This window comes from Phalacrocorax carbo, chromosome 2 (assembly GCF_963921805.1).
Source record: "Phalacrocorax carbo chromosome 2, bPhaCar2.1, whole genome shotgun sequence".
Lineage (NCBI taxonomy): Eukaryota > Metazoa > Chordata > Aves > Suliformes > Phalacrocoracidae > Phalacrocorax > Phalacrocorax carbo.
In genome coordinates, this window is record NC_087514.1 from 140,652,430 (window position 1) to 140,675,095 (window position 22,666).

At 40.6% G+C, this 22,666-nt stretch overlaps 2 protein-coding genes across 7 annotated transcripts in view; one reads left to right on the top strand and one right to left on the bottom strand.

The window, feature by feature from the left end:
* Positions 1 to 3,007, top strand: part of LOC104046462 (serum paraoxonase/arylesterase 2) — a 24,161-nt gene extending 21,154 nt beyond the window's left edge. Inside the window, exon 10 of the mRNA XM_064444601.1 lies at positions 2,734 to 3,007. The gene's annotated coding sequence lies outside the window, so the exon portion shown is untranslated. The remainder of the gene's footprint in view (positions 1 to 2,733) is intronic.
* PPP1R9A (protein phosphatase 1 regulatory subunit 9A) overlaps positions 2,978 to 22,666 on the bottom strand; it is a 188,794-nt gene continuing 169,105 nt past the window's right edge. For 5 of the 6 annotated variants that reach the window (XM_064444586.1, XM_064444585.1, XM_064444584.1 and 2 more), the window contains 7 exons: positions 20,222 to 20,309; positions 20,046 to 20,123; positions 16,745 to 16,943; positions 14,025 to 14,144; positions 12,003 to 12,026; positions 10,637 to 10,819; positions 2,978 to 9,643 (listed from right to left, as the gene is read on the bottom strand). In XM_064444586.1, coding sequence (XP_064300656.1) covers positions 9,431 to 9,643; positions 10,637 to 10,819; positions 12,003 to 12,026; positions 14,025 to 14,144; positions 16,745 to 16,943; positions 20,046 to 20,123; positions 20,222 to 20,309 — 905 coding nt within the window. In that variant the 3' untranslated portion in view covers positions 2,978 to 9,430. The remainder of the gene's footprint in view (positions 9,644 to 10,636; positions 10,820 to 12,002; positions 12,027 to 14,024; positions 14,145 to 16,744; positions 16,944 to 20,045; positions 20,124 to 20,221; positions 20,310 to 22,666) is intronic. The other variant, XM_064444589.1, reaches the window with a different exon arrangement.

Here is a 22,666-nt window from a genome sequence, read left to right on the forward strand (position 1 = left end):
GAGGTGTTACTGCGTGCTAGGGTTTGGGTGGGCAGTGGCCCTGAACAGCAAATGTGTGTGCTGACACCTTTTGGCCCCTGCACCTTTCCTTTCTAACACAAACATGCCTAATGGCTTTCATCCACTGGTATAAAGGGGTTACTGCTCCTTCTTTGAGGGAAAGGGACAGCTCTAACCAGAGCAAGGAGCTGGGGCCAAGGTTTGTGGCTGGGTCTGTGTTGCTGTACGGGAGGGATGGTACCACCCCCCTTCCTCTGCACAGCTGTGCTGGGATGTGGGTCTTGCCACATAACCTCCCGTCCCTGGAGAGCATCTGCTCCACCCTGAGCCCCCGTGCTGCCACCGACTCGCTTGCACAGACACTGTGGTGTAAGGCATGTCCCCGGGCACAAGAAGTTGTGTGAGGTTTAAGAACTGAGCCAGCAGCGTGTTGGCTCAGTTGCTGCGCCTTTCCTGATGCCAACAGCTTCCCACTGCTGCCATGCCAGACAACGCTCTCACCCTGTGTAGCAATAGCAGTTGCTGGTGTTTGTGGTGTTTTGTATACAAACAGCACATGCTGCAGGGGTCTAGCGATGGCTAGAGGGGGAGACTTGAGCTTTAGTGTTAACCGTGTGGCTAACTGACCTTGTCTCTTAGGCATGGCCCTGCATTAGCAGCTCTGTGCACAAACTGTGTTTATAGCTCCTCTCCCAAACGCCCACAGCTGATGTGGGGACTTGAGCACTGCCCAGGGGTTACCGCCTGCCTGTGAAGGCTTTGGTGACAGGGACTTACTGTTCCGCTCCCAGTTTTGAGTCTTTTGCTAACCATGGCGTGCAGACAACCCTTCCACAGAGCAGAGCCAGCCCTGAACGAGGTCGGCTTTTGTCTCCTTCCTTTGCTGGACTTGCCTTTGACATCAGCTGACTGCACCAAGCACTCAGGGACATAACTTACCGTAACTCTGGCTTTCCCACTCCTGCCTTAGCAACTTCTCTCCCGGCAGGACATTTTCAGCAACTTCCCTGGGAAGTGACATGCTTTCCTACAGGAACTTGTAATCCATTTTCAGCCTTGAGGAACTGACGTTGTTCCCAGAGACCCAGCAGAAGAAACTGCCCTGAAGGAAGGTCTCACAATAAGGAGAGGTTGAGCTGTTAACTTGTTTGCAATTAGCCATCAATGTCCTGCACTAGCATTTCAAAATAATTATTTGAGGCTTGTGCTGGTATTTGTTCTCAAGTAAATTAAGTGCCATCTTCCAAACAGTTAGCATTTTACAGCAGTGGCAGTAACACAGCCAAATACTGACCAGTCACTGAGCTGGCTCTGGATTTACTCAGTGGCTGTAGAAGTGTAACAGCCAGCATTTCCCTCAGCAGAGGCAGAAGTAACCCATCCAAACAGTAATTTCACATTTTCTAGTAGCTTAGAATGATCTTCAGATAAGCAAATCTACGTTATTGGATCTTGTCAAAATTGTACTTTTTCTTGGTTTGGGCCTTTCAGAAAAAATAAAGAATGTGTTCATGAGTCACTGGCTTTTTTTTTTTTTTTTAATCTCTTTTTTAAACTATTGCTGTGTTGAAGGTTTTCCCAGCAGCCTGCCCGCAGACAGCACAGGCAAGCGACAGGCTTTATCTGTTCCTAAAGCGTTTGAGAGGAGAGAGATCGTAGGTAGGACTTAGTACCTGCTATTACTAATAGTAAAATTTTTAATATTAACCTGAGGGAAAGAGGATTGGAAGCCCGTTGCCAACCTCCTCCAAGGGTTTCCCAGCCTCACAGTGCGGAGGTGGGAATTGAAGCTGGGCCACCATGCATTAAAGGGGTGCTGGGCGGGACAGAGACGGCAAGCACGCGTTTGTAGCAAGAACAATGCTGGGGTACAGCTTCTACCCCTCACCATGAAAAAACTCACCAACAGCCTCAGTGCAGAAGGAGCAGTGGAGGAAGAGGCACCTCAAGCCTGGCCTCCCAATTACAAGGTAGCCTGCACAGGGAAAATCCGGGCTTTCAACCTGGAGGAGGGCATAACCCATTTTCTTTTACAAGCTGTAGACTCTGGAGCGGTTCTGGGCATTTCGGAAACCGAACTGCAGGTATCTGAGACAACCTGCACGAACAAGGACATGCGTATAGATGGCTCCAGGCTTGGGAAGCTGCTGGGCAGACACACTTTACATGTCAGTTGTAGACTTACAGCCTCTTAATATAGCTATTTTAATTAAGATCATAATTTTATGGATTGAGGATTCTTTTATCTTCTTGCAGGTGGTGGCCATATTAGCGGAAAGTAAGATTTATGATTCAGCCGTTGGGAAACACAGACTGGGTTAGACAGATTAAGTCCAGAGTATTTGCCCTAGATTCTGCCAGATGTAAATCCACTGAAATGACTACACCAATTGGACAGTCTTGTGTCCTCCGCCTTTCCCTAATGTAATGGTTTACTAAAATAAAATCAAGACATAGTAAACATGTTCAGCAGAAGAACTGCTGTACTTTGAATGTATAAAATGCCCATTATAGCCAACCTACACGTGACTGTAAAACAGTAACCTGTTTTTATATACCAAAACTAATCTAGGTCTTTTCAACAGACAAAACATTGACCAGCATCAGCGTGAAGGCAGCCTATTTTTACATCAACCTGGAGCAAAGGACTGCATGCTACATTTCATCTGCATAAGAAGAAAAAGGCCATTCTCTTTCCTTACTCTATTTTTACTTCTTTTTACATAATTACAGATTGTAAACCAGATCCACTTGGAGGCCTGTGAATCATGCCAATTTGACCAAGAGCTGGGATTAAAATAATCTTCGGCACTGAGCAGAAGGCAGGAAAGAACAAGCAGGGCAAGGTCCATATCTGCCCGCCCCCCCCAGTCTGACCCACAGCAGCAACAGCTGTCCGGTTGTGCTCACCATGTATTATTTCTTCTGGAATGAACAAGAAACGGGCAGGAAAGTGAGGACTCAATACAAATTCTAATAAAGATTCAGGATTTCTCATTTTATTGCATTCGTTGTCTAACAACAATAATACTCATTGGCAAGGAATTTATTTACACTAACAAATTAACTTTAAACCACAAGGCTTTGTTGTTTGTATTTAAACGATAAGAAAACAAAGGGCCACCATGATGTTTTGTTTTGATGTCTCCCAATAACTAAATATTAACCAAAGTTATTTTGGGGAAAACTCAACAATCTAGAGAAGGTCATATCAACCAAGCACAAGAGAACAAGCTCAGACATGGCACTACTGTGTCTTTCATGCAGATGATCAGACACCAAGATGTACAAAGAAAAAGTTCAGGATAACATGCACTTCATATACATTTGACCTCTTTAAAAAAATGAAAAGAAAAAGGAAAAAAAATCTGAAGCGCAACCACCTCTTCAACCATATAAAAAGAAACAATGTAAGAAGCCAATTTTTACAGTGAGCACAGTGCATTTTAGTCTTTTAGCTGCCTGGTCTTCTAGCAGTACGCCTAACACTTGTCAGTGACCAGTGAGTTACCATTGCAACATGACTGGAAAATACAAAAGCAGTTGTCCAGACACTAACGTGTGTATGGGAAAATAGAGTCAGAAGACGTTCACTGTGCACTCCCCACTTCCAAATGGGCTCGTTACTCCCTACATCTGGTGCCCTGGGATCCCCCTTTCCTTCAGGCGCTTCTGCACCAGGGCCGGGACCTACTTCCACTGGTGTCAGTGAGAAAACTCCCTCGGAAAACCCAGCAGAAGGCTCAGGCTCCCGGGTTATGCGGGTTGGACCCGACCTCATGAGCTGCCAGCTCTTCTCACCTCTCGCCGCTTTGGAAGAAGAAACCTGCCTAACTCAGCAGACCAGGTTTCACAAACCCTATGGCTCGTTCTTAACGCAGCCCCAGCTTCCCAAAGAAACAGGCAGCTCAAGGCACTACTGCCAAACCTTCCAGTAAGATCTGAAATCTTTAAATCGTGACTCAATGCCAACAGCAAAAGTACCAGTCAGTACTGCTGGTTAGTAACAGAAAGCTCATTTTATAATGCGGGATTGGAGGGCTCAATGTGTGACTAAGGTATCACAGCTTTGAAAATCAGTTTTACAGGTAGAAAAAGTAAATTCCATACCAGAGGTTAACAAAAGGGACCGTGCAATCTGCAGATGACCCACACTCCCCTGTGGTGAGCGGGTAAGTCACCTCAGATGTCACTCATAATCCTGCTCAAAAATGAGCTGCTCAAAGTGCTCCAATAGAAATCAAAGTTAGGGTTAGAAGTATTAAACCAGTTTCCTTCACAGAATACTGACACTCCAGTAAATCAATCCTGCCAACCTCCCACCCCAAAAAAGCAACCCGAGCACAACATGCAGAAGGACCTGCAGAGGACCATCCTGTATATGGTTTTAATGTAACTTTAAAATCTCCTGATCCACAAAATACTTAAAACCCCACAAGAAAAGAGTGAGCAAAGCTACCACCACAGACAGGGGTGAGCACGCCGGTGAGACTGAGGGGTAGCGCTTTGCTCCTCCGAGTTTGCAGACAGTCCCGGGGCGCCCTGCCTGCTGCGGAGACTGTGTGCCTACAGCCCTGGAAGCATGTGCCACCCAAGTGCTAACTGCTACTAGTGCAGTGTAAGTCTGTATGAATACCCATGTATGTACATATATATGTACACACACGAAACCATACATATTTAATTAAAGAGGGAATCAAGCCACAGATCACTTAAACACTTCTAGAAAGACTAATTGACTTATTTCCATTCACTAATTTAACAGAGCTAAACCAAAACCATTTAATTGCTCTGTGCCCTCTGCCCATTTTGACTGTTGAAGACTTACAACTTAATCAAATATGTGCTGCTTTTTTCAAACGTCTGTTTTTTCAGTGTTTCGGAAAACAACACAGGTTTCCTGAGGTTTTCAAGTGAGGGAGGGCACAGAACCAGGGAAGTGCTATTAAAAGGGTCCAGCCCCTCTGTCAGAGTAGTGTAGGGGATGATAGTGTAGGGGATGAGGCCACACCTAAAATGAGCAATATCAGGTTTTACTTTGGCCTTGACAATATTTTCCCTCTGTAAACACATGGCTAAGAAACCAACACAAGACTTAATTCTTGCAAACTTCCCCTAAATTCCAGCACCAAGAAACAGTAAAGACTGCACTGCAGATGCTGTAAAGAACTACAGCTGAATCTGTGCAAACCTTTCGATTTTCAGTCTTGTGTTGGTACCTGGGATGGTACTTCTTGGCCGTACCCAGCTTAATGATGATCCTCTTCTTTCTTCGTACTGTAGAACTGGGTTCTGCATGATTAACAAGAATGGCATTTCTTTCTCTGACTTCAAAGTGGAATGCAATTTAGTCTCAAAAATCACACAACATTGCCCACCTCTTACTTGCCAGCACATGAACTGGGAGGTGAAGATGGAGCAGCTCAGGAGGACAGGAGGCTTTGATGGATGCAGTGAAGTATGAGGAACCCTGATGCTCAGTGTCAAGCACCACTGAATGTCAATGAAAGCTGAGGACTGGCAAGCTTCAGAGGAAAGCTCAGTAATTCCAGTAAAAATTTGATTCTTGTGGTATCCCTGCAGCAGACTGGAGTCATGGCAGAATAGATGCCTTTGCAAAAAATTAAAAAAGTTAAAAAACCACAAAAGCATTTGTATACACTGAGATACAAACATCACCTAGCCCTCTTCAGCTTTTTATTATTGGCTTCTGTTCCACTGTGCAATTCTAACCTATGACTTAGAACAGGCTCCACTTACAGTGACCCCCACCAGACCTGCGCAGAGCGGTGGGTGAAATGCAAACAGCAGCAGGCGATACTCTGTGCCGTGCAATGAACAGGTCCAGCTCCTTCCTCACGCCCCAGGCCTGATCTGCCCGGGCAGACTGAAACTGAACTGGGAGTTTTAATATGGAAGTTGCATGGGGATAGCACCCCACCACACGGGAAAATACGAGCTGGAAGGGAGTAATGGCAGTATGTTTGGCTGACTGGGACAGAGCAAGGAGCCACTGCTCTCTCCACAATCTCAGTATAAACACTATTTTTTTTAGGACTAAGGTAACCTGCAGTGCTGTACCTTTTACCTTCTATTTTTCAGAGTTCCATGCTTTGCTAACTCTCCTTTCTTCACCCTTTCAAAGGCTCAATATATTCACTACTTGGCAATACCACAGCAATGAGCAGAACTAGAGTTTACAGAACTGTACTACCATCGTAACGAGGGAGAGTTAACTTCACCAGCCTGCTGTGGCCACCGATGCTGGTGAAGCGTGGCACCGAAGATGACACAGGCGCATGGCTACAGGCATGGAAACACCACACCATAGCAGTTTGAAGTGGCCAGGCAAGTCAGCGTACTCAAAACTGCACTAGCTCCGCAAAATAAATACGCAAAAGTAGGCAACAGTTACTTTTGCAGGTGAGCCAAAAGAGAAAGCCTTTCCAGTCATTTAGCATGGAGTATTTCTTTTTCTTCTGATTACATCAAAACCCCACATTAGTCTGACTTAGTATTGGTTTACAGAAGTCTAAGTTAAGAGTGAGACATCCTTATCTTTTGTTTCATATATGTCATTATACAATACAAGGGGAAAAATTGCAACACAACTTTAAAGGTGTTATAGAGCAGTAACAGAAGTTTCAAACTGTGCTTTGCATCTGCTATCCAGTGACATTTCTGCACGTCCCAGCAATGAGTTACCATACTTAATAATAGGAACCACATAAATCTTGTATATCACAGAAGGAAGAGAAAAACTCTTGACATTGCTCGGTTTGCTTAGTTTTCATGTGTTGATCAAAATGCATTTTATGTTTTTATTTTAAATTTAAGCTACTAGGTTTTTTAACTTAGAGTTTTGTTGGGTTTTTTTAGTCTGAGAATAACAAAATAACATTACCACAAAGCAATAAAAGCCCCCTGAATAATTAAAGGACTTAGGTCGAATTAGTTACTCTGCAGAATAAGAATCTAATTTACAAAGAGATTAACTAGGCACTGTTCTAAGCAGCAAGAATGAAAACTCAATGTATAATGCCAAGTAGTCTGCTCAGGTTTCTAACAAAGAATATAAAACAGGGACACCATGTTAGATTATTATGTACAACCACCTTAACATTACTACAATGTAAACATAATTTAAAAAGAAAATTATCATCAAATGCATTTATCAACATTGTATTTAAAATATTAAACTTCCAGTTTCTTCCAGATAATTTCTCTTACTCAAATATAAATCGACAACCTCCTAAAATAACAGAATGTTAGTTTCGCGAGGCTGTTAAACATTTGTATAATTTTTCTCCTACAAAGAGCGCAGAAAGATTCACTGCAATGTGGAATTCTTGTTAGCAGGTGTATTTTTTTTTTGCCAGTGGTCTACCTCAAGAAAAATATCACAAGCCTTTAGAAATATCAGGAAGTAGATTTTACAGCAATTTCATTTTTAGATCTGAATAAAATATACATCAGAAACTTGTAGAAATTGGATTTGGAAGGAAAAATAAAGCTAATGCTACGTAGATCTGTTGTGTATTAATTTTGAATGAACTAGGCTCTCTCAGTTTACAGGCCATTTTACATGTGAAAGAAATTATTAGGATCAAACGAAATTTAACTATAAACATTGCAACCCAACTGTTTCAAATCTGAGCTTAGAGAACTTTACAGACACAGATCTGAATACCACAAAGGACAGAGCAGAAGAGAAGCCAAGCCAAACAAAACCAAGCATTTTCTTCGAAAGAATTCAATATTTGCATGTCTTAGCCTGGCAAACTTTTAAGTTCAAGATTCTAACCTTGCATCAACATCTTAAACAAATTTTGGGTTGGCATGACTAGATGAGGCCTGCAACTACCAGGACGCATTGAAAGGGAAGTGATGTTTCTCAACTATAAATGCGGCTACATAGTTAGCTTTGGCTATAAAGCAGTAAGCCAATACCTCTAGCTTCTCGTTGTAGATATTTGCTTGTCCTCTGTCCATTCTTTTGAAGAAATACTATTTTAATACCGCTCTTAAGAGGCAGTAACACCATGCAGCACAAGCTGTACACTCCTTCTGTCATAGTCAAAACTACACAGCAGGTTTCACTGATGGCCTCATATACCAGGAAAACAGAAATCTCTGAAGGATGTAATACAACCACTGCTAAGCCATCAAAATGTTCTACAGCCTGCGCAAAACTCAGGTTTTGGTGGGGATATTCTTTAAAAGCAGCAATCAAAACAGTGAATATATGGCAGATTTAGTAACCATCACCTCCTTGGCAGCATTGATCTTAACAGGCATGTACTGAATTTAATTTTAACCAGAATCCCTCATCTTCCTCTTCTTAAAGTGCACTTCTGTAAAAACTGAGAATCTTCACCAGACTCCAGTTCGATTATCATCTCCAACAACAGCTTCATAACAGCACAGCAGAAAGCTTATTCTCCCAATGGTTATTGGAGAATGAATCTGAAGATGTGGTGTTTTTCTTGGATGCCTCCCCCCCCGCCTGAAACAAAATAAGCCCAGTTTCCTGTTCAAAACACATGAAAAAGAAAGCAGAGTGTGCTATAAGAAAGTTGCCTACTCACTGGGAGCACAATGAAATTTATACAGATCTACTATATGCTGTGCTCTCGTTAGAAATTTAACCTTGCTCAGATATCTAAAGGATAAATGTTATCCTCAGATTTCTGTGTAAACCCACATAATCATTTAAGGCTTTGCCTCCTTCCTGGATTAACTATTGTACAGTTAACAGAAAGAGTTTCACCTCCTGTCTTTTGCCCAGGGGGAATATTGACTCTCCTGTCTTTATCTCCAGTGTATAATAACAAGTCACTGAACAGTTGTGTTTCCAGAGCGCTGTCGCTTCAAGGTACGGAAGCAAGATGAAACTTACTCCAGTAGACGGAACCAAGTATCCAAACACCATAAAGAAGCTGAACTTCTAGTCAGAAAGTTAAGTCAACTCTTATCAGACAGAGCACAACTCCTTTTACCCAGCTGAAGAAACGTTCACCGATCATTTTGACTGGCCACTCTATTCAGAAGAGGTGAAGCAGTGGACCATGCTCCTCGGCATCATGCTGGTTACTGAAGTGACCAAACACAAAGAGCTCAATAGAGAAGAGTAGTTTGGAAGGAAACACCGTCACACAAATATGAAATCTGTTAGCTGTCAACAACAACAAAACAAACCGAGGGGCTGGGGTTGTTTCACATGGCAACAGCAATGAGCGTGAACTGGATATGCGGGAAAATAAAACTACACAATATAAATTTCCCTAGTCATTCTATGTATAGCCCCATTTCTCTGTGTACACATTCCTGTGTAATGAATACAAGAAAGCTGAAGGGGCACCAGAGTAGATATGAGTTTCTCTTCCCTTGAAGTGCCTCCACTTTCCTAACACAGCAGCACTTCTGCTTGTCACTGCTCATTAGTGCCCTCTGTTGCATCTGATGAAGACTTGTCTGTTTTCTTTGATTTCCTCTGCAGCTGCTCTTGTTCCTTCTTCCGAAGCTTTTCCCTTTGCTTTTCCATTTTCTCTTGAGCTTTGCGAGCTTTCTCCAAAGATGCTTTCATTTCCTTTAGCTTTTTTTTAATGATCGCTCTGTCCTGGGAAGATGTCATACCAAGAGCCTGAGGTGGGGAAAACAAAATTAAAAAAAGAAAAAGAATTTTATATGGTTTAATCTATCACAATTTTTTCCATATTCGAGCAATAACTCTTCTTAGGTAGGAGATTATAACAGCTAAGCAAATCTGACACAGACTCAGATACATTGATGTGTAAGTAATACACTTCTGTACTACTTTCTATGCCTTCCAGTTCTATAATATTAAAGAACTAGATCTCATTGCCATCACCAACACTGACTTCATTGATCAAACGAGCAAATAAATACTAAACTATTTGCCTGAAGTCATCTAAGTCTACATTGAACAAGACTTCTGAATTCTCACTGCTTTGCCTTAGTCAAAAGTTCACTTGCTCTCTTCTAAAACCCCTAGAGTTAGTGAAACACCAGCAAAAAAATCAGAAAGAAAATACCAGACTTGGACTTTCAGATCTGCTGAGCTTCCCACAACTCCTTCCTGTAGTTATTTTTGACAAAAGTAAGCTCACATTTCCACTACAAGAACCAATGCATACTTCATACAACAAAACTGTATTTAGTTCTAACATAGTACAGTTGGCATCAGCTTATGCCTCCAGCATCCCACTAATCAATTTTTCAGTTGCGACTTCTGATGTACGTCTATTTACTATCTTCTCTGAATCACCCTTTTGCAAAACAGAGCTGTATGAGAAATACGTGCATGTAAATACCACTTGTACATGCTGCTATATGATTTACACATGCAACTATGGGTACATGATAAACACCCAGAGTTTTCACAAAGCAAATGTTTTCTATGCTTCTGATTCCAAGTGCATATGGGAATTTCTTGAAGCGTTGCTGTGGCTTTATATTATTTTATTTTATTTATATTATATTTATATTATTCTAGCATATCAACACTACACACAAGGAGATCCACTGCTTTCTGGCCAAATTCTTACTCCCTTTAAGATTACTTAAAGTGACAACAAATACTGCAGTTAGTCTTGAAGTCCAGCCAGTCAATTACCTTGAGCTTACTCCCATCCAGCTGAAGGAGGTGCTCTCCGTTAATGTTTTGGGCACTGAATTCGGAAACATACTGTTCCAGGTTCAGGCTCATTAACCAGTGGGAAACCTGCTGCACACTCCACTCCTGAACAGCACGACTCTGACACTGACTGTGCTTAGGAGACTGTCCATCGTCAAGGATCTGTGACAAAAACATGCTGCATTACTATTAAAAGGGTAACACAGACAAATAACGTCATCTTTCTGTACAAACTGCCAGCATCAGAGCAGAAGTATCTATACTATCTTTACACGACAATAATAACAATTTCGCACCGCTATATTACATCTGTATCTAACCAGATATCTAAGAATTGGAACAAGGTACCCCAAAAGTCTTCTATCTATAAACAGAAGAAGAAAAAGGAACTGGCATTCCTTTTAACCCAAACAGGGAACTGAAATGGCCAGGTGGCACAATTCAAAACGGGTATGCCCCCATTCCCTTGCAAGATTTTTATCCTTCAAATTAGAATGTTTCTGAAGGATGCAATGAATTCTGCATTCCACTTCCCGGGCTCACTCACAGATCTTTATGATGTGTTTGAGCTACGAAACAAGAAATTCAGGGAGAAAAAACTCCCTCAGAAAACCACTCTAGAGTTCCAAGTGAAGACATCAAACAGCCAGTGAGACTGATGCTATCTATGGAAGACTATGAGATGGCACAGAGGAGTGGTAAGGAACACACAGCAATCCCACCGCCCTGGCCCTGCTCTCATCATGTTGCGCTGCTGCAGAGGAGAGCGCAAACACAGCACCAGGAGGGGCAGGTGGGGCCTCAGCTGCTGGAGCAGCCCCATGGCCCTGCCCTGCCACTTTATTCCACCCAGGGGTATGCCAGGGGGGCCTGAAACAAAAGCTACTCTGTCCCAGCCATGGTCAGCAAAGCAGCTGCTACAGGCTGCAGCAGCTGCCTGCTCTTAGATCAGCTTTTACGCTGCGTTAGCTGATGCTGGGAGCTCTCTCAGCTTCTGGCTGTGCAGTTCTCAGGCTCTGGAAAAGATAGTTTAGCACTATCATTTCCCTCTATTGCCAGCAGGAGCTCCGTGCAGCTGATGCTTGGCCTGGTGGATTTGCTCTGACACCAACCCTCCTTCTCCTTCCAGCACACTGCTATTTGCTATGGCCTTGAAAACTCTTAGCAGAAAGGAGAGGGGAACTCAAGACAAGGCGAGAGGAGCCAATGACATCTGTGTGTTCTGCTCGAACAAGGGGGTTTGCCACACAACACCGTAAAACAAGAAATGTGAATCTGCAAATGAGACGATACGTTGCCACACGATGGTCACACGATTCACCACAACAGCACACTAGTATCTCACCTCATCATCAATCATATCCAGGCTCTGAGTGAGGGAGCAACAAAGAAATGGGAAAGAAAAGCATTATAGAAACAAAATACAGAACATGTAACAGCATGTAAAAATTCAGGCAAGGGCAGCACCAAGATTTGCAAACAGATATGGCTACTCAAAACCAAAGAGATTTCTTTAAAAAAAATTATTTCCAGAAGCAGAGAGGTTATGTTGAAAGCTCAGCACACACATGATTTGGCAGCTAAACTTGAGACTGCGTCAATGAAACCCCCTTGGAGTTCCTGGTCTTGACACCCTAGAACCAGTGGGAACCTTCCTGATGGCTCCAATTCCAAGAGTGAAAACTCCTTAATTAGAGGAGAATCACCTACAAGAACTCGGTTCCCTCCCACCCTTTCATTTTTTTCATCTTCAAATAATCATGTCAGATCTGCCAGAGAAGCCTGAGCGAAGGAGTGCTTGCAGCAATATGCCATGAAAGGCTGAAGATCAATGCTGGCCTAATTCCCTGCCAGGGTGGCTGCGGAGGTTTTCACTGCAGCTCTTGCTGAACAAGCTGCCCGATTCGGAGGCTGCAATTTGGCACACAGCAGAGGACGGAGAAAACACATTCTTTTTTATAGACCTGTTCAGGCTTGATATTACAGAAGTGATAAAGCAGAGAGCTGAACAAGCAAAATGAAAGCATTTTCAAACTTCTAATTCAATACCACTGGGAACAGGGCATTGTCACAATAAAACATAATATAAGGGGAATGAAACATGGTAAGAGAATGAAATGTATTATTAAGATAGTATTAATACTAAATAAAATGCAGATGATTACTTTGTTGTTTTTAGTAATTCACAGAATATACAGACCTGTCTGCACAGTGCTATGACTCTTACAAATTTTTGCCCTTTATTACCTGCAGTAACCTCTAAAGAACGGTTGGGTTTGTAGACTTGCATTTTGGCAAACGGGGTTGCATGGGCCAGCTCTCATTTTTTACCCAGCAAAGCACGCAGGCCGTAATAGAACAAACCTAACTCCCACAAAGAAGTAAAAAAAAAAAAAAGAAAAAAAGAGAAGAGATAGATACTTCCAAGTTCCTCCTCTCTAGAAAAAAACCCTGGCTCAAACCTCACATGAAAAATGTGAAGTTCTTACAATGTTTGTAAAAGAACTGTCACGGTTTTAGCTGGGATAGAATTAATTTTCTTTACTGTAGCTGGTATAGTGCTGTGGTATTTAGTTGCTGACTGGGGCTAAACCACAACAAGAACAAAGACACAGGTTTCCTGAGTCCGCAGGACTCATTGTCAGCTACTGTCAGATTGTGCAACTTCACTGACAACGGAGTTAAACTATTATCTTAAGAAAAGTATTTTCAATATATTATATTCAGCTTAATTATGTCACCAATTTACAGGATTAGGAATGCTTTTTCATATTATCATTGTTTGAAAAAAACTCTGGTTTGAAGTAACTGAATTCAAATCCACTGTGCAAAGCAAGCAGAAAAAATGCAAAGTGGATTAACATATACATTTTAATCAATATACATACATTCAGGTACAGTAACACACAAATTACTGCAAGTACAGGTCATTATTTTAATGCATCAGGGTAAAAATTAGTCTAGGTGAAGGTGCCTCATATCTCAACTACATTTACCAAACTATACCATATACTTATTATCTCAAAATTGTCTCAGTTACATCTAGTTTAGTGTATGTATACATATACCTATGGGTCCACATGTACATATTTAGAATTTTGGAAAAAACGTATCAAACCGTGTGAGGATATGGCATCTCTTAGGAAACCAACTGCATTCTACTTTCCTACAATAATACCGTAGGACCTTTATTTCAAGTCACTATTATATGAACAAGAAAAATAATAATCTAGAAACCAAGATTAATTTTCTTCTCCCACTCTACTGCCTAAAAAATCTCCCTTTATTATTTGAGTAATTACCCAGCAAAATGCCATGGGAGAAAGAAAACAACTATTTCCCACCTTAAACAATTTCGTCAGCATACCTCATCTGATGACAATGCTAAGGAGTGCGAGAAACCTGGGGTTTTAGGTTCTGCTCCTAAGCCGCTCAAATCAGCTGAACTTGTGCTGCTGGGACTGAAATCATCATTGAACGTGAAATTCTGTGGAGAAAAAGATGAGTTAGAATGAGCAAACGATCTCATGTGTGCATCTAAAAGGGAAATTTGCTGTCTGTCTTCCAGGTCGGCATAGTTCAGGAGTGATTTCAATCATTTACCAAACCAGTTACAATACACATGAGGAAGCCTAATTTTTAGTATTAATATTTATAGAATACACAGTATTTTTACCACTGTGTACTTCAAGAGACACCTTTGCCAGCTTAATGCCTCGATGAATAGCAAAGGGGTCTGAAAGCAATTTCCAGACTCCCTCTTAAGATGCTGGCTCTCATCCTGGAGCTAAATTACTGCTTCCGCGGGTTAATCACTAGCATTTTACTGTCCTCCAAATATTTAGGACAAGCATAGCACAGGCAGTAGCACAAAGAATAGGACAGAGGATTAATTAACAGAGAGAAGTGGAAACTCCTATTGAAAGAGCAAGGAGAATATCCTGTGAATCCATTTGAGTGCCAAATAATCTAGAAAAGTGAAAGGATCCTCCCTCTTTGCCTATACATTTAGAAAAAATTGAAATTGAAAGTGAAAAAGATCTTTGGGTATTGACTGGTATTTACTGAACTAACAACCATAAAACAACCCCTGTTTTTTTCTTAACAATGCAATGACAGACGTCACACTTTACAGCAAAGGATAGCAAAAGTGTGCACATATTTTCCAGGAATACAGCAAAATAACCATTGGAAGAAGACAAAAATTAACAAGTATTTCACATTAGAGTGCGAACCATAAAAACCCAAAATCTGTAAAAAATTAAGGACACCATGATATTCCATTTAACTTGAATATACAGTTGATGATACAGAGACCTCTAATCTCTACTCTAATCTAACGTTGAAGTGAATATCAAATTAAATTCACTTTTGGCATTCAATTTAAAAAAATAATCCAAACATCAGAACAAAAAAAAGCACTAAAAAAGTTATCCTTTTATCCCTCCCCCCAAAGATATTTGACCTATCTTTCCTGAAAACAAGAAGTCTTCCAAAAATATCAAGTGTTGTTCCTCCTAGTTTTGCTGGAAATCCAGCTAAATATTGGTATCATACTGTGCTTTAAAAACCCGAGTAGCAGTGTAGGAACTGTTAATTTAAGAGCTTGCAAACTTTACAGTGAACATAAAAATGTTTTTGTGATCAATTTTCTCACACCTACATTTAGAATTCCTGTTTCTGTTTTTCCCAACTCTTTACAGAGAAGAAAATCCAAGCAGCTTCCGTAATATGCAAACTTTTAGCCCCCACAGCATTCTTAGGCCGGGAGTTCAACAGCTCTACCTCCTGTTGTGTGAAGAACATCTTTTTCTTTTTTAAGTGCTCTGATCTTTCTTTCACCTCTGCTTTGTGCAGGCTTCAGCATTACAATGAATTTAAGTCTTTAAAATTTAATTTTCTATAGGAAAAACATAAGATAGCCAAGGCCTGCCAATAATTATGATAGAGAACAACCCCCCTTAAACCTCAACCTAATACTAACTGTAAAAGGGGGTGCTTTTTTCCCCATTTGAAAATTATTTTTACGCAATGTTTGTTTAAAGGCACAAATAGGATTTACGTGTCCAATCCTCATCTTTCTTTTTCAAAAGAAACTGGGTAACGGATTACTTTCTTTAATCTTCAGAGATTTCATCTGTGGTCTTCTCTATCAATCCGATTTGGACTGGTCAGCCTTGTGTTACTCTCCCTACCAGGTAACACAAGCACAGCTATGACCTTGCATAGCTCGGTGCACAGCAGAAGTAAGGCGTCACCAGCTTTTGGCACCAAAAGAGTAAGAAATGCCTGTGGAAGCTGCTATTATGTACATGTGTGTGTAGAAGACAGAAAAATTAGATTTCTGATTCACATTCCTGCACATAAAGTTGAGAACCACGTCTGTTTCTTTTTACCAGAACAATATAGAGTCAACTGCTACGAGCTGTAAGAAGATACAGAGAAATATTTTCCAGAAGTGAAAATAAACATTAAAAAGCTAAGTATATTACTACAACTAAGGGTTATTTAAGGAGTTATCATGCTGAAACATTCATGCACATAGAAAGGAATCACACAGATGTATTAAATTGCAATAGTTCATATTTACAGTTCAAGCATCTTCATATAGAGAATTAAATCCAACATCCAGCATGCATGACAAACAGATTTCATTATTGGGGGGAAAAAAGGCAGATACTGATGGCATACAGCATTTCTTCGCTTGCAAACACCTCATTTGAAAATGGGTAGGTATTCCCGCAATCAGTCCTGAAGAATGCAGAAAATATCTATAATTGAATACACAAATCTAGCATTTGTTCAGTGGATCCAAATGCTAATTTCCACTGGCAGCACTTGCTTTTGTTACAGTACAGCACACCACAGTTAGTTCACTGAATTAATGTACATTAAGACAGAGTAAAAAGGTAGAATGTAGAATGGTACAATGACAGAGATGTTCCGTTCGGATGAGCTTGTACCGTACAATGAACACCATGCACTGTTTATTGTAGTAGTCACATATTGGCCTGTTCTTTTTTCCAGAAACATGAAGCCAATTATGCCACTCAACACAGTGGGAATAAGGTAGTTTTTATTTTCTACCTTTGACCCTTTTTTAGCCGGACTTATATTTTCAGAGGAAGGTTCAGTTGAGCTGGTAGGTGATGGCAGGTTGCTAGAAGAATTGGATCCCTTGCCACTCTCTCCATACCATGTGAATGGTACACAGTGTGGGAGAGAGGAGGATCGCTCCGCTAAAGATTTAGTGTTTGCTGATTTCTGCAGCATCTCTCTGGCAGCCCTGTTTAAGAGGAAGGAGCAGAAATATGTGTTAGATTATAAAATAAGAGAAAACAAAATGCTACAGAGGCAGTTAATTGTAAAAAGACTGACATTCCCTTTAACTCGGACTAAAGAACTGAGTGGCACGCAGCTGGGCGGGACATGCCTGAAATCTGTATTTTAGCAAAAGAAGAAAAAAGTGGGTTCTTTTGATTCTTTTTCCAACTCAAGCTCTCCTAGACAACATACACCCAGCAAACAGAGACAGACACCAGCTGAAAATGCCTGTACTCGTGCAGTTTGGATGTGAACCAGCTCTAGGGAGGAAGCCACATGTTGTGTTGGTCCATTTCTGAGCCCCAGTGGTATATCAGCATGATTAAATAGATTAGACTCAGCACTGACCCAAGCGGGCTCTGGTTCCCAGAGAAGGTCTGGTTTGGATTTCGATCACAGGCAGAATGAATCAGGTGCATCTGTATCCATCTATGGAAATGTGCCTTTGTTACAACAGCTAAATACTGATAGAGTATTATTATCTTGATTTTACTGTTATTAAATATTAAAAATATGAGTATAGAAAAATGAAAGAAACACCTACGGGGTACTATCAGCTTCTCTCTTTGTAGTAACAAAGACTGCAATGGATAATACGACCAAGACAAAGGTAACAGTTACTAAATAAAACGCCTAAATTATTTGCTAAATACATCATGTCATCAGTATGTAAATTAAAAATAACTACGCAAAGTGTCAGCTTCAAAGAACTTATGCGTATGTCATATTCTCATATTATTTACATCAACATATGCATTACTGTTTCAGAGCATTAAACAACTTCTGCTTTAGCAACCATCAGTAAATTGCACGTATGTATATCTCCCCTCAACTTCTATCTCCTGGACAGCATCTAAATCATTATTATCACTAGAGCTTCATATATTGTGAAGCCTCTTTTCTGTATGGATGAAACTGAGGTTGTCAATGAGCTCCCACCTATGGAAGCAGAAGAAGAATCCTCCCTCCCTTTAGCTACATAAAGAAAGGTAGATGTATCTGACCCAGTCCTGTACTCCTCCTTCATCCTCTAATCTTGCTTGAAAATAGAAAGAAAAAAAACGAATTATGTTGCCTGAATCACTTAGCTTCAGGCAGAGGAATATATGCTTCTTACTTAAATGGTAATTTTTTATATATGTAAAATTAGTGATAGTCTTAGGAAATAATTCAGGATTTTATTTACACATCCTGAGTGCATTTCTGGGCAATGGCAAAATAATGCATGCAACATCCATCTGACAGCATGATTAATTCCACATCAATCAGTTGGTATAATGGACATAATTATAACAGGATGCTGTCTTTTGATCATCATCTTCCTTCTTTCAAAGAGCTTATACAGCTTTGGAGTGTAGGGAAAACATCCTCATGTTTCTTCTGAGGCAAATTCTTTGGAGTTAGTAACAAAGGGAGTGACAATGTTTAAAAAGTTATATCGAAATAATAACATTCCAGTTTACAGAGACAGAGTGAGAATTACAAATCCTTATGAATTTTGACTTTGAAAGCAGTATTAAACTGTGCTTTTAGTAACTATATCCAAACTCAGAAATATTAACACACAATACAAATAACTGACTTATCAAATGGTCTAATAAGCGACTGATCTCTCTACACTGAGATCTGCTTTCTCCAAGGAAGATATCTATGGGATCTCACAAACATCTGTAACATACTGTGTTGATATAAGGAACATACCAATTTCTTACAAACAAGTATTCATTCCCTTCCTCCTGCCTGTGGTTTGGTATTTATATGATACGTGATGTTTAATACTCTGCTAAGGGCACTAGCTGCCATACAGCTACACAGAAGTGCAGAGAATATGCTTTAACAAACCTCTCCCTGTCACCAGGGAAATCCAGCAGTGATTATCACTAACTCTAGGTCACACTGCAACCAAACACACCACTGGAACCAACTGGAACAGGTCTTCTGACGCCAGGGCAGAGGCGATGACTGCTGCTTAAGATCACTGAAGATCCTGCCAGATACTTGCAGGATACAAATGTACAAATGTGTGCTGAGACAGAACATTGCACTTCAGCACAGTGTGCCTGAGGGAGTAAGTCAGAAGTCTAAGGTTTCTTTTGCTTTTCTGATTTTTATGGAGCTGCAAAATATACTTGTCACTGGGTCTCCCTATGTTAGACTGTCAGTAAAACACCACAAACGGCTACGTACTGATTTTCCACCACAATGATTTTCTGAGTAGCATTCAAAGTTTGCTTTCTTCCAATAACTCTTTTATCATGTAGGTTTTCTTCTGCATTGTTTTATGTACAGAGAGTTTCTGAGTTGCTACGTCCTTTCTAGACTTTTGGAACATACTAAGTTTGCTTAGCACTCCTGACATTAACTTGTCTTTCATACCTGGAACCAGGTATCACTCCCCGTAGCTGTGATCTTGTCAGACTCATCAGTATGTGAGGAGAGACCTTCAGTAAAAATCTAAACTAGCTTTGCAGAGAGGATTGCTTCCTGCCATTTTATTTATTTATTCTGAGAACAGATGCTGGTGATGTGGTCTCATCAGATCTCACAAGGAATTTACAATTCCTTCCCTGAGAGCTGGTGACGTGACAAATGCAGTCAGCATTTTTCCTATCTATTTTCAACGTACAATGTTCACCTCCAGAAACAAACCCTTCTGAAAGCACTCCTGATGTGTGTGAAGCTGCAGTGAACAGCTGCTACCCATCCTTGCTCTAGGGGCTTTTTAAAAAAAAGATAGGTGGAATTGTGTCAAGAATTCTGGTTCACAGGTATTATTAACTGACTGTGTGTAGGCCAGCTCTGATAAACTATTTCTGCAAATCCCATTAGTGGATGCAACAGTAGTAGCAATGCCATGGTATTATAAGCCTCGGAGTATTTTCAGATATGCTAGTCTTTCATGAGTTAAGAAATCCAGGTTTGTAAACTCAGAAGTTATCTCAAAGCTTAAAACTTATTTATATGAAGTCAGTGGGACTGTCAATGTTCCCATCTGTTCATATGATTAGGCTTTTCCAGTGCTTCTGGCATATAATTTCTTGCATCCTCAATCTTTTACCCATACCTACTGCCACAGGTCACCCTAATAGCTTCTTTCTCTTTCCGCTTCTTGCCCTTGTTCGAACTCCTTCTCAAGGGAGCCCTACAAGAATATTAGAAAACATCAGGAAACATCTTTGAAATTTTACTTTCAATCCTTTTAATGAAAAAAAAAAGTATTTCAAATAACAAAATGCTTACCCAAGATCTGCAAGTTTTCGCTTTAGTTTTTCTGTATGCCCTATAGTAGGGCTAGTTGTTCTTGCTGCCTGAGCACATGTGGCACCATCTAGGATACATTTGTACACGGAAGAATGTACATTATTATTTTTAATTGCTACTGATAGCTATTCCACTTTCCATCCAGAACAGTTTGTGTATCTTTTCATAATTAGATACGCATACACGTACATTTGTGTGAGTAGACAATTTAATTAGGTGAATTCTCATTTTTAAGAAGATGGTGTGAAGAGGAATAAAAATAAACAAATACTTTCAGAATTTGAAAATACACGTGAAGAAATCTTATTTTAATTGAAGAAAATGAAAAGTTAATTTTGGTTGAGTTTTAAGGAATATGTAGTAAGTTGAACAACACAAAAGATTTACAGGTAAACATTACAGTGAACCCATTTTTAAACTCAGCAGTAGCAACTCAAGTTCCCTTTCACATAACTCATTTGGTATGCATGCTTTACTTCCAAAATGACTCCTGAAATACTTTCTTGAACTTTGGAGCCAAGGGTACCTTTTAAGATGGGCATGCTAGGTAATAGTTATCTGTTTAGCTTGAACGTCTTTGTTAAAATAAACATTTAACTTGAAATCTAACCATTCTGAATTAAAAAAAAAACAAACGTAGCTTACTTAATAAATTTGCCCTGAGACGTCTACCAATTTTTGATCTCTTCTACAAACACTGTTAAAGCCTAAAGAGGAAACAGCCTGCAGTACCTATAAAGCCAAAACAATGAATCTGTCTGCAAAACATCCTGTGAAATCTATATGGAAGCTAAAAGAAAACACACACCGGTTGAAAAATTCAGACACAATTTCTGTCATTCTTAAACATAAAGAGTGTCCCTAAATACTCTAGAGGAAGCAAATGAAGGGCAGTCATTCAGGTCACTTCTGGTTTGGTGACTTTTACAATGAGACCTCAGATGTACAGTGGCTTTTAACTGAAAGCACTGCTGGGTTTGTGGATTTCTCCTACTGTAGCTGACATAAATTAAGCCCTCAGAATTAACCCAGCATACCACAGCACTATTACAGGACAGTCAAATATGTGTACAGAACTTTGTATGTTGCTTTGTGGATAATATTTGGCCAAGTTTTCATTCAAGTAAAAAATTCAGTGCACAACTGTGTCATAAATCCTGGGAAAAGCAGGAAAATAAGCCTCTTGCAATACCCACACTCTAAAAGCCACACTATTTCTACCAACATAAGACCTTATGTTAAAAAAATCATTTGAGAACAAATAACAAGTAACCTCATGCCAAAAAAGCAAACAAAAACCCAAACAAAAGTAATATGAAGAATGACAAAAGCAAGACGAAGACTCCTGAGAAGAAATCCATTCCCCAGGGAGGCCGAGGAGAACTTTAGGCAATGCACACTTTGCATCAATCCTACACCGTGGACACGGCTCTCCTGTCTCCTCTTATGGTTCCTCTTTCACCTTTAATGCATACTTCTCATTTAACCACTGTCAAAATTGTCACTTTGAAGAACAAAAGTCATAATGTTTATTTTCACACTAGCTATTCATAGGCAAGTGGGGCTTGGGGGCCAGGGCGGTGGGCTTTTTTCAGAAACTTCTTAATGAAAGTAAATGAAACTATAAGGTACATTGCTTTTGTGGTGGGCAAATAATGAAAGCATTTAGTAGCTGGAGGTGTTGCTGCTGTAGTAGAAATGATCTGGGGAGCTCAGCACAGACACGTTGCAGCTACCTGGTACGGCACATTTCTATTCCAGCTCTTGTATCACTCCACTCCCACTCACATGCAGCTTGGCCCAGCCAGGGCTGTCTGAATAACGATGATTTGCTGGAGAAAATGCTGGCTATGGGATACAGTGGAAGATGGATGGACTAGGTCCCAAAACCAGCTTCAGTGTGAGAGTAGATTTGAATATACAGGGTCTTGGACACGTGGAGTTATGCAGTGCCTGACACATGACAGTGGCCAGGAACCAGGGCTGCAGGTGCCCTGCCTGGGCAGGAGGGGACTTTGACCACCATGGATGGGTGCATCTTTCCTGACTCCTTGTAGGTCTTCAGAGAGGGTGAGGAAAAGCGGGTTCCTCAAGATAAATCACACAGAAGCTGTTTAATCCATCACTTTCAGCTTCAAGGAGCTGGTGTAAGTAATCAGAGGCTGATAGAGACTAGACCTAACTTTCTTTCCCAGGGTCACAAAACAGTTGCAGGAGTATTGCCCATAGGGGTCACCTCGGCTGCCTTGTCAAAGGATGCTGTTGCACAAAACAGGCAGAACTGAAGAAAATAAATTTATCGTACACATACATGAGAAAGTTGTGCTTAAAAGATAAACAAGCAAAACTCCTCATCATTTTGTGATGAAATTGATCTCATGCCACTGCAGCTCTTCCCACAACACTGCAGGATCTCGTACGAAA